Below are 17,168 nucleotides of genomic sequence, written 5' to 3'. Positions count from 1 at the left end.
CCCATTGAAATTTCTTAGGGTTTAAGATTTTTATTTATTATTGGAAATCTCCATTGAAATTTGTTAGAGTTTAGGGTTTTGGGTTCTCGATTTTGAAAAATTGATTTAAAAATTGAACCAAACGCACCCTCACCTTTTCGTTGGTGTGTTCATCAATGCCAGATGGATTCATCCTTTACCTGGTTGCAACTTTACTTTTTTGAATGTCAAATCTTCAAGCCAAAAACTTCAAGGAGCTATCATGATTGTTAGAAGAACTAATCTACGGAAGTAGGGGAGAAGAGAGGGTATAGCATTTTCAACACTTTGGTGTGCAATGAGAATTTTTGCATTTTGAGGTGTGTATTTGCTTTGATGACCATGATTGTCTTTAATAGTAATTTTACTTAAGGTTATTACTGTAATAAATATTTAAAGACTTTAATGATGTGTTTTGAGATTGTTATTGGTGTGTCAATACAAGCTCTAATGGAAAATGATGATAACTAACTTAAAATGACATTTTTACCTTTATAATACTTAAAAAGGGTAAATTCTATTTTCATACACCTACTTACCTCAGTGCATATCATTTCTCAATGCATACACTTATTAATTTGATTATTAATTATTCTTCTCAATCCACACACTAAATGTTTCAATTATACCATTCACTCGTACCATTGTACCTACACCACTTCAACCCTCCTTTTACAAACTTGTTGAAAATTGAAGACCCACCGCTACAATTCCATTCCAGACAAAGAAGACCACAGTCTTCCATTGACAACACCATTAAAGACCCTCCATTGCATTGTTGAAGGTGAGGCATCTCCTATTTTCCATTTTGTGATTGCATTTACCATTTTGTTTTAAAGTTGACTAAACAATCAAACTTGCCTATGATCTTATAAAAATTGTATTGTGTGGATGCAAATAGTAGTAGCAAAAAATCAGATTATCACCCTTCAACTTCAAGAAGAACAGCGAGGTCTTGAGATGGGTTCTATTCAAAAGAGCTAGACGAAGAGCTCGAGGCCGTGAATTGCTTGAACTGCAAACTTATGCCGGGAAAATTGAATTTTCTCAAGAACGTAGGCGAAAATAGAGGAAGAAAATGGAAATGGTTTTGGGGGAATTCATGGAATTTGCAATTGTTGTTGATGAGAGGAGTGTGCAGAAATGGGTATGAAGCAATTTCCATGTACATCCACATTTACTGTGACCTAGCCAAAGGTTTTCCTTTTGAAAATTCTGAGATTTTTTTTGTTTTAAAAAGATGTACATAAAGAAAATTGAAATATAATATTAAAGGTGTATTTTGACGTCCATTATAGTCATTTTATTTTAGGGTATAATTGTCATTAAAATAAAGTTTTATTAAGTGTTACGTGTGTGGAAATAGAATTTCCCTTATAGATATTTAAATTGACATTTTAACCCTTCATTTCAATGATCAAAATGCCCTCAAAAGTATTTTATTTCTTTATTACGTTGGGAGCTTCTATATATCTCTCTTCGGACACACAAGCTAAGAAGAAAATATGAATCTGAAAGTTTAGAAATCCAAAAAAAAAAAAAAAAAACCTAATTTTTTCAACTAGACAAATTCTTAAGAAAATTTTTTATACCATGTTTGGATTGCAGCTTTAGTTTGAATATTTTCAAAGCTTAATCTTGTTAATGTAGTTCTAATATTGGTTTGATTCTTACCATCACTTTACAGTTTGCAGATTTTGCAAGCCACAATGCTTTTGAGCTGCTAGAGAAATATGATTCTACTCATCTTCTCTTCAGTGATGATATCCAGGTATATGGCAACATGGTGATATCCAGGTTTGGAATCCTATGTTGTTGTCTAAATTTTGCAAGGGACAGCATCAGTGGTTCTTGCAGGTCTTATTGCAGTACTGAAGTTACTTGGCGGTACCTTGGTTGAGCACATATTTTTATTTTTTGGTGCTGGAGAAGTAAGAATCTAATTACTGCTTTACTTCTTTCATCTCATCTATATTTTGGCATTCTGAGGAAAATCAAAACTAAATATATGGAGCATGGGAAAGCGTAGGTTGAAATATTGGGCAGCCAATAACTTCAGTGGAAACTTATTAACGTATTCACACTATAGACCTATTTTCTCTCTACAAGCTTGTGCAGAAGAATTCCCTCTCTTACTCATATTGAGGCCTCATTCATTCTAATTGTTTTTCAGTAGTCCCAGTTTTGAGCATAATGATAGTCTTGCATTTCACCCCCCCCCCCCGCCCGCAGTCAAAAAGAGAGAGAGAGAGAGAGGGAGGATCTTTTTGGTTAGGCAGTTTTAATTTTTAAGTTCTTATTTTGTCATCCCTTTCCAGTAGCCTGCTTCTAGATCATCAAGCATCGGTCATCAATAGAAGAATGCATAATCAAATTTATTTTTATCTATCTCACTGTAGTCCCCTGAATTGTTTATAGCTCTTGAGATGTCAAAACAGGTAATCATTTGCTTCCATGTGGACTTTATCTTCAGGTTATTTCTTAAAGTATGTCTAGAGCAACCCTCCATGTGGTTGCTGTAAGTATTCTAAAAGAATTTGTATATTCAATTGTGTATTGTTTACAAAGAGGTCATCAATTTATATAGCCTAAACCTAGGACTGAAAAAGGAAATACAAAGAAAAAAGAAATACAAAGATTCCTATTTTTACACAATCATTCCATATATACAATATATATTCTCACATCCCCGCTCAAACCCAAGGTGTTTTAACAAAAAACACTGAGAGTTTGCTAAGAAGAAACTGAAACCGAGTGGTAATGTGAGTCTTGGTGAAGAAGTCTGCAAGTTGCAAAGTCGAGGAGACAAAAGAAAGCGAGATAGAGCTAGACTGCAGATGCTGGCGGACAAAGTGACAATCAATCTCAATGTGTTTCATCCATTCATGGAAGACAGTATTGTGGGCAATCTGAATTGTACTTCAGTTGTCACAACAGAGGGAGGTCGGAAAAGACTGAGGTACACCCAAATTAGAGAGAAGACAACGAAGCCAAACAAGCTCAGCAGTAGCATGAGTCATAGCACGGTACTCAGTTTCGGTAGTAGAGCGACCAACAACTGCTTGTTTCATGCTTTTCCAAGAGATCAAGGAATTGCCAAGAAACATATAGAAACCAGAGGTGGACTTGCGATCGTTAACATCACCAGCCCAATCAGAATCAGCATAGGCGACCAAGTCTAAAGAGGAAGTAGAGGACAACAGCAAGCCCTGAAAGATGGTACCCCGGAGATAGAGAAGAATGCAAACCAAAGCCGCCCAATGGGTAGAACGAGGAGCAGAAACGAGTTGATTAACCACATGAACAACATAAGCAAGATCAGAGTGAGTGACAGTTAAATAAACTAAACAACCCACCAGCTCACGATAGAACGTGGGATCATCCAAAGGGACACCATCAGTAGAGTTGAGCTTCACATTAAGCTCAATAGGTGTATCAAAAACCTGTGTATCAGTAATACCGATATGTTGAATGACCTCATTAGCATACTTGGCCGGAGATAGAAAATAGCCCTTTGGAAAAGAGGCAACCTCAATAGCAAGAAAATACCGCAATGGACCCAGATCCTTCATTTTAAAGGTGCGGAAGAGATGTTGCTTGACCTCAGAGATAGCAGAAGAGTTAGATCCAATGATGATCATATCATCCACATACAGTAGGAGAGCAACAAAACCAGCTGAGGTATATCTCAGAAACAAAGCAGAGTCGGAAGCAGAAGGATGAAACCCAAGCTCGGTAACGGCAGTCTGAAAGCGATCATACCAAGCACGAAGAGACTACTTCAAACCATACAGAGCACGCCGAAGATGACAAACCTGTCCAAAGGAGTGGAGAAGACCAAGAGGATGCATGTAGACCTCCTCAGTGAGATGACCATTAAGAAAAGCATTCTTAACGTCCATCTGATAGAGAGGCCAATGTTGAATAGAAGCAATAGAAATCAAGGTACGGACAGTAGTCATCTTGGCAACCGAGGCAAATGTCTTCTCATAATCAATACCATACTCCTGTGAGAAACCCTTGGCAACCAAGCGAGCTTTGTAGCGCTCGAGAGAACCATCAGAATGAGTCTTAACTTTATAGACCCATTTGCAACCAACCAGATTCTTACCAGCAAGCCAAGGAACCAACTCCCAAGTGTTAGTCTTCTGTAAGGAAAACAGCTCATCCTCCATAGCTTGAACCCAATTAGGATCCTGACAGGCCTCCATGTAAGACTGTGGTTCTGAAAAAGAATTAATAACAAACAAAAAACTATGATAGGAAGCAAAAAAAAACATGTATTAGACCAACCTAACCTGTTTGGAGGACGACGCTCACAAGTAGAATATCAGTACGTAGCAGGATCAGAGTCGTCAAAAGCAAAAGGAGCAGCAACGGGAGTAGAGACAACTGGTCGTGGGGGAGCCTGACAATGAGAATAGACCAACAATGGAGGGGAAGAAGAAGCTGAAGGAGGAGAAGGAGCTATGGGTGACGCAGACAGAGAAGTAGGAATGGCCTTAGGAGGAATAGTGGAGATGTACTCATCAAACGGGACCTCAGAAAAAAATGGGTCAATGTGAACCAAATCTTCTTTGGAAACAGGAGTAGTGAGAGGGGGAAGCTGAAAGTAAGATAAACGTTCGAGAAAGGCAACATGCCTGGGAGACATAAAGGTGACGAGAGACAGGGTCATAGCAACGGTAGCCTTTTTGAGTAAAACTGTAACCTAAAAAGAAGCACAAGACAGACCGGGCACTGAGTTTGGTCTTATCTTTATGCGGAAGGAAGACAAAACAAGTAGACCCAAAAACACGTAGAAGGGAATAATTGAGAGGTTGGGAATATAGAGCTTTATAAGGGGATTGACTGAAGAGTAGGGGAGTCGGCATTCAATTAAGGAGGAAAGCCGCTGTTAGAACTGCCTCACCCCAAAATGGTGCCGGAACAAAGGCAGAAAGAAGGAGAGATTGAGCTGTCTCAAAGAGGTAATGGTGTTTACACTTAGCACGACCATTTTAGGCAGGGGTATCAGCATATGAGGTTTGGTGAATGGTACCCAATAGAGCCAAATACTCACAGAATTCAGTTTTGAAGTATTTCCCACCCAAGTGAGACCAAAGTATTTTAATTGTGGCCCCAAACTATGTAGTGATCATAGACTGAAAGGTACGATATATCTGGTAGAAGTTAGATTTATGAGCCATAAGATAAACCCAGATATAACGGGTATAATCATCAACAAAGGACACATAGTACGCAGAACTCCTTTTAGTGAGAACAAGAGAAGGGCCCCAGACATCAGTATGTACAAGAGAAAAAAGGGAAGTAGAAATAGAAGTATTGTTATTAAAAGGTAAAGCTGTCATTTTAGCAAATTTACATCATCGACATTCATTAATTTGACTAGGAGAAGCATTACCTAACAATCCTGACTGAGCTAAAGACCGCAAGCGGTCAACAGACAAATGACCTAAGCGAGAATGCCATAAATAAAACTAACTCGACTGAGAATCTAACTGAAAAGATGAAAGTGCAACGGGGGAGGTAGAAAGAGGAAGATGCTGACTTTCCACCACATAGAGATCTCCAACTCTACAGCCAGTCCCAATCTGCTTCTTGGACACCTGATCCTGCACACAACAGACATAAGGAGAAAAGATAACATCAAAACCAAAAGCATCAAGCTGACTGATAGAGAGTAAGCTAACAGACAATTGAGGAACATAAAGAACAGAGGAAATAGTAACAGTAGATGTGGCAGAGGATAAGACAAACTCAATAGATAAGATAGACATACCAGACCCATTAGTTTTGGAGTAAGGAAAGGTGAGGAGTCATATGATGAGAGGCATTAGAATAAAAAAGCCAGACAGAGGAAGGAATACCTGAAGAGGACCCAAGCAAACCTAAATGAAAAGAGGTAAGAGCAGAGGCAGATGAAAATGACTGAGAGATGGACCAGAGATGCTGAAGCTGGGCAATTTGGGCACCCAAGGAAGCCAAGTCAGGATCAGAAGCTAGAGTAGAGGTAGTATAAGTAGTAGGAGGGCGAACAGTACTCAAAGCATGACCTCGGAACTGTGGCTGAGAAGGCTGACGACCCTTCTTGGGACAATTGTACTTCCAATGTCCCTTCTGATGACAAAAAGCACACTCATCAGAGGCTAGTGGCCCTTGCTTGGGCTTTGCAGTGAGCTGAAGCTAATGAAAGAGGTTTGATAGCAGAGAAGGCTGAGTAGGAGCCAAGAAGACAGATGGAGACAGAGTCTGTCTGGCCGTCTTAAGACAAGTTTCCTCGGAGAGGAGCTCACGAACAATAGTATCCACAGAGGGAAGAGGAGACCGATGAAGGATGCCACCACAGATAGTCTCACATTGGGGGGAAAGAGCCGTTAAGAACTACACTAAACGACCCTGTTCTCGAAACTCAACATAAATGTCTAATACCTTGAGGCTAGATGGTTCCATGCGAGCCAATTGATCCCAGAGACTTGTCATCTCAATATAGAAATCCTAAATAGTCTAATCTCATTGATGGACACTCTGAATAGCCGTTTCCAACTCATATCGCTTGGCAAAGTTAGACTGCTGATAAACACCTAGTAAATAATCTTACACCTCCTTTGGCAGTAGTATATTTAGAAAACATCATTGCAATACGATCATCCACAAAATTATGAAACCAGGTCAGAACTTGGGCATTATCACAATCCCATGTATCACAGGAAGTCAGATATCTTTCTGCATTCTAGTCTAATGGCTGAGGAACAGAACCAGAAACATATCCCTATTTTTTCTTACCAAGAAAGAAGTTATTCATAACACTAGCCCAATAGGCATAATTGTTACCAGTGAGTTTGCACTTAATAGCTTGGGTTTTAGTGTCCAAAATTATAATGAAACAAGGGTTATAGAATTATAATATTAAGAAGGGGTTGGGTCAAACAATAATAAATCTAAAATAAATTTTGAGTTTATTAACCCCAAACAAACCAGGCTACACGAGAAGAGAGAGAGAGAGAGATACAGTGGTCGCGACAATGTAATCCGAGATGAGACGAGGTGAAGCAAATGACTGAGGGAGACGACGATGATGCAACGACAAGACTCAGCAGAAAGGGCTGAGGGAGACGACCGTGCTAGGGCTCGCGAACACATAGACTGACGGCTAGGGCTCGCGATCACACAGACTGACGGCTGAGGCAGATGACGGTGATAGGGTTTGCGAGCACATAACTGATTAGAGACAACTGAGGAAGATAACAGCGCTAAGGTTACGAACACGGCTCTGATACCATGAAAGTATTCTAAAAGAATTCGTATATTCAATTGTGTATTGTTTACAAAGAGGTCATCGATTTATATAGCCTAAATGAAAAAGGAAATACAAAGATTCCTATTCTTACACAATCATACCATATATACAATATATATTCTCACGATTGGTTGGTGATTCTCTTATTTTATTGTCTGTTAATAGACTGAAGCTCCTTTGGAAGAGATGCATAAGAAGATCTGGCTTGTGGACTCAAAGGTAGTGAAAAGTCTAGTGAAGGTTCCTTGCTAAATGATGGATATTTAGTCTATCATGACTATTCATATTTTTATTTTGTTTCCACTTTTACCTTTTTTGGCACTTGTGTCTTGCATTAATCATAGCATGTGATTTTGTTGCAGGGATTAATCATAACCTTGGGCTCCTGAACATGAACCCGTTAAGGATCTTTTAGATGCTGTCAAGGTTTGATGCATTCCCTTTGTGTCTAGATTTTATTATAAGAAGATAGTTCTCAGTGATTGTTGGACTGTATTTCATTTTCAAATATCATCAGGCTATCAAGCCGACAGTTTTAATTGGTTCATCTGGAGTGGAAAGAACATTTACAAAAGAGGTGATCAAGGCCATGGCCTCCTTCAAGGAGCTACTCTCTCTCTCTCTTTCTCTCTCTCTCTCTCTATACAAAATTTTCTTGCAAGAGTTTAAATGAATGGCATGCAGAAACCTCTCATTATGGCTCTCTCCAACCCATCCTCGCAATCTGTGTGCATAGCTGAAGAAGCTTACACCTGGAGTCAGGTAAATATAAATTATGTATTTTTTCTTATCCTATAATTTGATGCTTTAATGCAAAGTAATGTCTGATTGGATTTAAATGTAAAACTAATAAATTTCTCTGTTCTAAAAAAAGGGACATGCAATTTTTGCTAGTGGAAGTCCATTTGACCCTATGGAATACAACGGCAAAGTCTTTGTACCTGGCCAGGGTCTTTTACTTTGTACTTCTAGTTTTTTGGTATAAAATCCTTAATACATCTGAGATGGATTCTAAAAACTGATTTTGATGGCATTTTCTTCTTTCTTCTTTCTTTTGTGATCCATTCAGGCAAATAATGCATATGTTTTCCCTGGATTCGGTTTGGGTTTGGTCATCTCTGGTGCAATTCGTGTACATGATGAAATGCTTCTAGCAGCCTGTAAGTACACTACATATAACATAATTAGATATATTATAAGTTGAATACAATTTACTTGCTAATTGAAGAGAAATGAATTCTTTCCTTTATTTTATTTCATTTTACTTTGCTTTATTTTTTTTTCCATTTCCTCTAGTCACATATCTATATAGGGCATAAATAATGAATAAACTCTTAGAAAACGTTTTGAGATGTTTACTCAGATTCCAATAGAATGTAAACTAAATGACACCTTGTGTTTGTTTTATTCCCTTGATGTGTGATCTGGTTTTGTTAGGGCGATTTGGCTCAATGGTAAGGATTGCCATTCGCATCCCTAGTAGCACAGGTTTGAGTCATAGACACAGTCTCTTCAAAAATGAAAGAAAGACTATGTACATCTTATCTTCTCTAGATCCCTGTTTTAGCAGAAGCTTCATACACTAGGTTGCCCATAGTCATGTGCGAAGCACAATGGAAAACTTTTGGCAAAACCTATTTAATTGAAGTTACTTCTATGCAAACGGGCACGACAAATAGCTAGAATGGTTCACCTTTGTATCTAAACCATCTACTCTCCTTTGTAACAACAGAGGCTTTGGCTGGGCAAGTAACAAAAGAGAACTTCGACAAGGGTTTGATCTATCCACCATTCTCTAATATCAGAAAGATCTCGGCCCACATTTGCTACTGATGTAGCTGCTAAAGAATATGAACTTGGTGAGTTAGTGAGTGTACCTTTGGAAGTCCATTTGGTTCATCTAGAGTGGGAAGAACATTCACAAAAGAGGTGATTGAGGCCATGGCCTCCTTCAATGACGTACTCTCTCTCTCTCTTCAAAATTTTATAATAAGATTCTAAATGAATGACATGCAGAAACCTCTCATTATGGCTCTCTCTAACCCAACCTCGCAATCTGAGTGCACAGCTGAAGAAGCTTACACCTGGAGTCAGGTAAAAATTAATCATGCATTTTTTCTTATCCTATAATTTGATGCTTTGATGCAAAGTAATGTCTGATTGGATTTAAATACAAAACTAATAAATTTCTCTGCTCTAAAAAAGGGACGTGCAATTTTCGCCAGTGGAAGTCCATTTGACCCTTTCGAATACAATGGCAAACTCTATCTACCTTGCCAGGTTCTATTACTTTATACTTCCAGTTTTTTGGTGTTATATACTTAATACATCTGAGATGGCTACTAAAAACTGATTTTGATGGCACCTTTTGTTTTTTTGTTTTTTAGTGATCAATGGATTTGGTTTGGGTTTGGTCATCTCTAGTGCAATTTGTGTACACGATGAAATGCTTTTGGCAGCCTGTAAGTGCACTACATATTACATAATTAGATACATTATAAGTTGAATACAATTTACTTGCTAGTTGAAGAGCAAGGAATTCATTCCTTTAATTTATTTCATTTTACTTATGCTTTATTATTTTTTTCCCTTTCCCCTGGTCACATAGCTATGCAAGTCATAAATAATGAATAGACTCTCTTTAGAAAAAGTTCTGAGATGTTTACTCAGATTCCAATAGAATGTAAACTCAAAAAACACCTTGTGTTTGTTTTATTCCCTTGATGTGTGATCTGGTTCTGTAAGGGCGATTTGCCATTAGTGTCCCTGGTGGCGCAGGTTCAAGTCATTGAAACAGTCTCTGTACATCTTGCCCTCTCTAGATATCCTTTTAACATAAGTTTTTTACACTGGGTTGCCCATAATCATGTGTGAAGCACTACAGAAAACTTTTGGTGAAACCTATTAAATTGCAATTCTAGGCAACAGGCACGACAAATAGATAGAATGGTTAACCTTTGTATGTAAATCATCTACTTTCCTTTGTAACAACAGAGGCTTTGGCTGAGCAAGTAACAAAAGAGAATTTGGACAAGGGTTTGATCTATCCACCATTCTCTAATATCAGAAAGATCTCTGGCCACATTGCTTCTAATGTGGCTGCTAAAGCATATGAACCTGGTGAGTTAGTAAGTGTACCTTTGGTTGCTTCATGTGTCTTACCTCTGCTGTAATTGCCCCTTGAAGCATGTTTATTTTTATGACTTTCACAATGTTTCCTAGGGTTCACAATGCGTCTCCCTCGGCCTGATATTCTGGTGAAGTACGCTGAAAGCTGCATGTATACTCCCAATTACAGAGGCTTCCGATGAATTGTTTAATTGTGAGCAGAAACTATGGCTAGTAGTTAATGTAGTGTGTTTCTTCGGAGTCTTATATATTCTTGTTTGGTGTCTCTCATTTTCCCTCTACATTCCAATCATGGTGTTTCGGAACTTTTGTGGTGTTGTAAGCTTTAGAGTTTATATTAGAACCATTACAGTAAAAGTCGGGTTGGATGAAAGGTTGGTTTTAGTTTAAACATTGTCAACTTCAATCTCTACTTGCTACTCACTACCAGTTTAGTAGTCTCTGTGAAGTCACAAAAGCTGTGGAAATATAGAGAAATTCAGACTGACCTGTGAAGCATCCGATGCAGTGGTACTTGTAGAATCAACCACTTGCCTCAATTGAGGATTTGGAATGCCGAGCGTGTCATTCTCAAGATGTATTACTAACTTTTGATGCTAAGCTTCACTTGAATCATATGATAGAGAGAGTTCGAAACAGAAGGATATGAGAGAGCGACAGAGCTGGACAAAAGATTTTCAGCCTAACTGCATTCTACGTGTAATTGTAATAAAATACAGTGTTTTTTAATAAATCAATCCCCGTGTTCTTTGGCCCAAAGTTAAATTGTATCTTCCCCCATTGACCTATTTGTCTTTGTTAGTTCTTAGTGGCCAGTGTGGCAAATGAGCTGAGCTGAGCTCGTTTGTCTATCAAGCTCAAAAAAGAAAAGTTTGAGTTGAGCTTGAATATTTATAGTAATTAATGCTTGAGCTCAGCTCAGTTCATAGTTGTGAGTTCTTAGTGGCCAGTGTGGCAAATGAGCCGAGCTGACCTGGTTTGTTTATCTAGCTCAAAAAAGAAAAGTTTGAGTTGAGCTTGAATATTTATACTAATTAATGCTTGAGCCCAGCTCAGTTCCTTAATATTAATTATATTCGAGTTTGGTTTGAAACTCAATAATGAACGATTTTGGTTTGAAACTTAATAATGAAGTTATGCTCAAGTTTGGTTTGAAACTCAATAATGAAGAAAAAAAATTGACTCGAACCTTGAGTGATTCATTTATTAAATGAGCTCAAAAGATTGGTTTGACATTGTTTATATATGTAATAAACTGAGCAGAGTTGAATTCTTACTGAATTTGTTAAACAAGCCTAAAAATTTAATTTGACCTCACTTATATATGTAACAAGCATAGTTGAGCTCTTATTGGGTTTATTAAACAAGCCTAAAAATTTAATTTGAACTTGCTTATATATGTAACAAACAGAGCAAGGTTGAACTTTTTTTCATAGTGTTGCACCACGTTGACAACACATGAGGGGAAATTAAGTTGATAAATATAACTTAAAATAAAATAATTCAATAAAATTAACTTGCTCAAGTAAAATAAAAGAATGAATATATAAAATATGAGCAATAATGTGTGTGAGCAAATCAAGTCAAAGCACAACAAAGCAGCAATTATAAATATAAAGGAGAGATAGAGAGAGAAGGCAAACACAAGATTTATAGTGATTCGGTTTCCATCCAAGTTTACATCCACTCCTCAAGACTCTCCTTCGAGTATTTTCACTATTCATCTAATAGATTTACACCAGCAAGTTTACCGGAAACTTGCAAGACTTTTACAACAATAATTTTGTTCCAAAAATCCCAAAAAACAAACTCACCAAAACAGCCCACTTTTTGGTGTTATCAAATCTCTCAAGTGTTTCTCTCTCAAACACTCACAATGAAGCTCATGGGTGTAACAACCATTTATAGATGATTTGTAGATTAAAAAAAATGCGTAAAGCATTTTGTACGATAAACTCCTAAAGAGTTGGATTTAAACGATTAAAGCTCATAGAGATGAAATGAAAGTAACAGTATAAAATTATTTTATTTTCTCCTCTTTGGAGATTATCCTCTCTCTCACTTGTAGATGAATGTAGATTTTCTATTTATAATCCCTCATCTTCATTTGACCATCGGAGAGCAAATATAGCCACTGGAATAGGAGAAATAACAGTTGGACAGATTCAAAACACACTCAAAATAAGAATATGGTGAGCCCAAATGAGACAACGATGTGGTCCAATTCACATGGAGATAAGTCATATCTGAATGAAAATTACACGGATAACCTATAAAACACATGATGGGATACATAGTCACTTTAATTTTTTTTCAAAGTGAATTGTTTTTAGAAAATTTTCACAAAAATCATTTCCAGTAATAAATAATTTGCAAAAATATTTATTTTGCATTTTCCAGAAAATAAAAATAAAAATTAAAAACAAAAACATTACCAAACAGTAGTGCAACTTGTGGCAATTACAACCATTAATCAAATGTCAAATTAATGGAACATATATATTAACCAAATATAGGTCCATAGTGAAAACTTAATTTATCCACAATACACAACATAACCTAATTATTTGCTTTGTGAACTCTTTCAAATGTAAATGTAGCATACAAAATAAAAATCCTACAATTGATCAAATAATGTAAAAATAAAATAAATAAAAAAAAGTTAAAATTTTAATAAATATTTTGCATATTCTCCTACATGTTTTACATATATATCAACATTACATTTGCAACCAAAAAAAGATTACATGATATTTCTCCAATATTCAACTAAGAGAACCTGTTTCCATACAAATTGTGGCAGGAAGGAGCTAACCTCTGTGTTCTACACTTGAAGCGAAAATCCCAGTAATATTGACAACAAAGTTTGGTGAATCATTTTTCGTATGACTCGAGAACAACATGAGTATCCTTGTACCGCTGGAGCATGTAAGTTTCACATTTGATAGGAGGAAACCTGGTGGAAAAGAAGCAGTAAAAAATAGAGAAACTTCACGAAAACAAAGAAGCCGAGCATATCCTTTATGCATTTTTATTAATGCAAAAAGCTTTTAAATTTTAATTAGACACCAGCTCAGTTATCCAGGAAGCCTTTAAATGCATCCCAAAGATATTGTTGGACATCCCAAATTCGGTATTTTTTTCAAATTTCACTTTATCCCCTTATCGTTTGAGGCCGGATCACTTTACCCACATGTGATTTAAATACAGGCATATTTGCCCCATTATGGTTTGGACTAAATTGCAATCTAACATCCGTTAACGTTAATCCTCTTTATCTATGATATTATACACTTAATCTTAAATTAATCACAAATTTTATTAATTAAACCATCTATATTTGAATCACAGATAGGTAAAGTGCCCAAAACTCAAACCACAAGGAGTAAAAGTGAATTTTTCCCCTTTTTTAATACCATTTTACCTCTATGTCAAATTACAAAAAAAAGACAACCCTAAACCAGCTCCGGCTAGACCCTCCCGTGTCCCCTAGCCCCCTACCCATCCTCGGTACCACCATGAAGGCTCATCTACTCCATCTCCTCTTTCCTCCCCCCACTTAAGCAACTCCCCCATGGCTCCCCCCCTATTGCCCACCTCCTACCCATTTTCTCTATCTCTCCCTTGACGATGGTGGGTGATGTGGTTGGGATTAGGGTTTGAGAAAAAGATCAGAGGAGGGCTGTGGGGTGTTGCAGAGAGGTGGGGGGCATCAAGAAGAAAGGAGAGGGGGGTATTGGGGAGCGCGGGGAGGGGGCAGCAGGCGGTGGGGAGAGAAGGGGAGGGAAAGGAAGGGGTGGTGGAGGTGGCACTGGTGCGCTGGGTGGCTGGCCGATAGGTTGGACGGGTGCGGGTACGGTGGGAATTAATTGGGGTGTTCAAAGAAAATCAACAAAATTTAAATTCGAGAATGGGGTGTACAAAGGAAGGGGGATCCAACCATTGTTTTGGAGTACAATTAGAGGTTCCCACTTGTCCACATATGTTGCACGTAATTATGACGTTAATGGTCCTCACGTCATTGTGTGGGTGATAATTAATTTGTGATCATGTGTACTCAGATCAGTTGCAGTTATCAATGGTTAATATGTCTTCATACTTAGATCAATGCAGGTATGAACAGTTTATCCCTGTTCAATTGATACTTACTTGGGAGGGTTATCTTGCGACTGGCAGGTGGGCAAGCATTCAACAAGACAATCGTGACTAGGTCCACAAAATATGCAATCTGCTCATTGAAAAAATAATAATAATAAATAAATCGAATAAAATGAAAGCAAAAAAACAAAAAGGGCCATTGTGTATGTTAGACGATAATATTGCATAAGAAGGCAAACTTTTCATTATCAACATCCCTTGTAGGCTATGCAATTAGGGAACTTTCAAAAGCTTCTAAAGGGGCCTTACAGAATATCTCTTCTGACCATTACCCAGCACTCGATGCAACGTGGACCTGGATAAAATTAAGCAAGTGAACACAGATACCCAAGTACCATAAAATTATAATCCCAACACTCAAACCACATACTAGAAAAATTGGCATTCATGGTGGTGGCAATGAGAAATTATTGTTCTGGAATTTTTGCTCTAAAGAAGGCAATGTCCCATATTGTACTCAATATTATCTCACAATAAACAACTGAATAATAATAATAATAATAATAATAATAATAATAATAATAATAATAATAATAATCCGAATGATTGTCATGAAGCTACAAAACCATCATTTAGGAACTTTGGTAAATGTACATTACCTGAAAATACAGTTGCTCCAGCGCTCTAGCATGTCACCAAGATTCACTATAAATGCTCTGAAAGTTAGATTTCAAACATCAAGACAATAAGAAAATGCTAATAATATAGTAAAAGATTCATTCTACGTCAAATTGTAGCATCTAAATGTAATACATGGTCCCTTTCATTTAACCTCAGCGCATGATCACAAAAGCATGTAGAAAACTTACACTAGCTCCAATAAAGGTGTCTAATATTGTCCAGAATTATGTAAAGTTTTCTTCCTTTTATTTTTTGATAACTGAAAACCAATCCTAGGCAGTGCCTTTGGAACCAATCAAGTCTCTGAAGATTCTATTTACTAACCCTTTTAATGGTGCTACAAATTCCCACTTCTGAGGTTTAGCATCCTTATCCTTGCATATCTGTAATAAATTGAAATCACAATCCCTTTCTCACAAAATATATTAGAAATACAATTCAAATTCTTAACTATATCAGTACTTGGAGACCATAGACATCATCTGTTACCAAGAGCGTTATCAAACCAAAATCAGAATGTGCACCTGCTCCGCATATTCCCTTCATCGAATCAAAAACTCTACCTGAAGAATAACCAAACACTTGTCATGATACAGGTGACATCAATTACATTAAAATTTCATGATCTTCAATTTAATTTTCACCTTCATAGTGTAGGCTTCCCAAGCATTTCTTGTCTATCAAAAAAGTCAACCTCGAGGTTAAGTGCAAGAGCTATGATCCTTGAAATTGCTTTTGCCACCTCACTAGCACGCATATAAACAATCATATGAACAATGTCATATATATAAAACTGAAAGCATGAAATCATGGCTGAACAAGTCACAAGGCTTAAATGGAATGATACGTAATTGCTATTTTTTTACAAATGAATTTCTAGTGGGAAAGGAGAACAACTCCCAATAGAACAACTATCTGGATTGGTTTTATGCATGTCCCAATTTAACAATGGTGTTTAGAAATATACCTCAGTGGCTAAAACAATTCACTCAACCTAATTCTTTGTTATTATTCCTCAAGTTATGCAGCATATTTTATGCTAATTTGCATCACCAAAAATGTATCAAAATATAAAAGATCTTAGAGTGATTGGGAAAACATGTAAGAATTGAAGTTAAAAAGTCTGAACAATATAGATTAAAAAGCAATACATGCCAAGTTTTCGTAATGAAAATATATAAATATGAATCTTCATGGTCTTAGAATATTATTATCATCCATCACCATAAAATTTTCATGGCAAGGGATGAGCTCATATAATTACAACAGACAAACTCGTCAACCAAGCTTTGCAGGACCCACCAGACTGTGCCGTCAAGACCAGATGGGATAAAGATATGAGTTCTCTTCTGCAGTTCTTCAGTCTATGCTCTTTGCTCACATCCCTAAGACTTTCTTTAGTATATATAGAACTTCCAATATTTGATATGAAGTTATCCTTCCCATAATGTGATATTTTCCAAGATTTATTAGTCTAATGCAATACTTTTAAATTGACAATAGGGTATTGATATTAGGTAAAAATGAGAAAATAATATGATGCAGCATTTCTGCTTAGACACCAAAACAAGACAAGATAATTCTATTTGCTGCATGGAGAGTTATAATGTTTGATACAAAGCAACAAATACATCTGCTAGTAGTATATGAAGTTCATTACAAAAAGATTAAACTTGAACAAAACTTACAGCGCCTCTCTATGATATTTCTCCATAGTTTCCCTTCATCCAGGCAAGATATCTTTCAAACGGCCAAAAGACCAAAGGGGTTAATACTGATTACAAAACCAATACCACGTAGAATGCTCAAATGCTTAAATCACATCAAGTTGAATTAAGCTCTGATGTGTGTGTGTGTGTGTGTGTGTGTGAGAGAGAGAGAGAGAGAGAGAGAGAGAGATGATTGGGACATGGCATGAACTACTCATACTTCGCACTTTCTT

At 37.0% G+C, this 17,168-nt stretch overlaps 1 protein-coding gene and 2 long non-coding RNA genes across 3 annotated transcripts in view; 1 reads left to right on the top strand and 2 right to left on the bottom strand.

Annotated features, from left to right (window-relative positions):
- Window positions 1–1,716: 1,716 nt before the first annotated feature.
- LOC114266112 (uncharacterized) lies at window positions 1,717–10,436 on the top strand. The gene is made up of 9 exons (XR_014342626.1): window positions 1,717–7,537; window positions 7,681–7,744; window positions 7,836–8,080; window positions 8,193–8,478; window positions 9,051–9,247; window positions 9,335–9,412; window positions 9,524–9,598; window positions 9,706–9,780; window positions 10,313–10,436. It is a non-coding gene; the product is annotated as an uncharacterized LOC114266112 (long non-coding RNA).
- A 2,680-nt stretch (window positions 10,437–13,116) lies between these two features.
- The window catches only part of LOC114306887 (azadirone synthase LFS), a 175,017-nt gene continuing 170,965 nt past the window's right edge, over window positions 13,117–17,168 (bottom strand). The window contains exon 11 of the mRNA XM_082892359.1: window positions 13,117–13,403. Within this exon, the coding sequence (XP_082748485.1) occupies window positions 13,322–13,403 (82 nt within the window). The 3' untranslated portion in view covers window positions 13,117–13,321. The remainder of the gene's footprint in view (window positions 13,404–17,168) is intronic.
- Window positions 14,877–15,711, bottom strand: LOC145801317 (uncharacterized). Its single transcript, XR_014342625.1, has 4 exons — window positions 15,678–15,711; window positions 15,551–15,609; window positions 15,205–15,261; window positions 14,877–14,900 (listed from the first exon to the last, which is right to left on the bottom strand). It is a non-coding gene; the product is annotated as an uncharacterized LOC145801317 (long non-coding RNA).

Source organism: Camellia sinensis, chromosome 10 (assembly GCF_055761805.1).
Source record: "Camellia sinensis isolate YWXY chromosome 10, ASM5576180v1, whole genome shotgun sequence".
Taxonomy (NCBI): Eukaryota; Viridiplantae; Streptophyta; class Magnoliopsida; order Ericales; family Theaceae; genus Camellia; species Camellia sinensis.
Note: the sequence above shows the minus strand (reverse complement) of the source record. Positions and strands in the feature narration are given on the sequence as shown.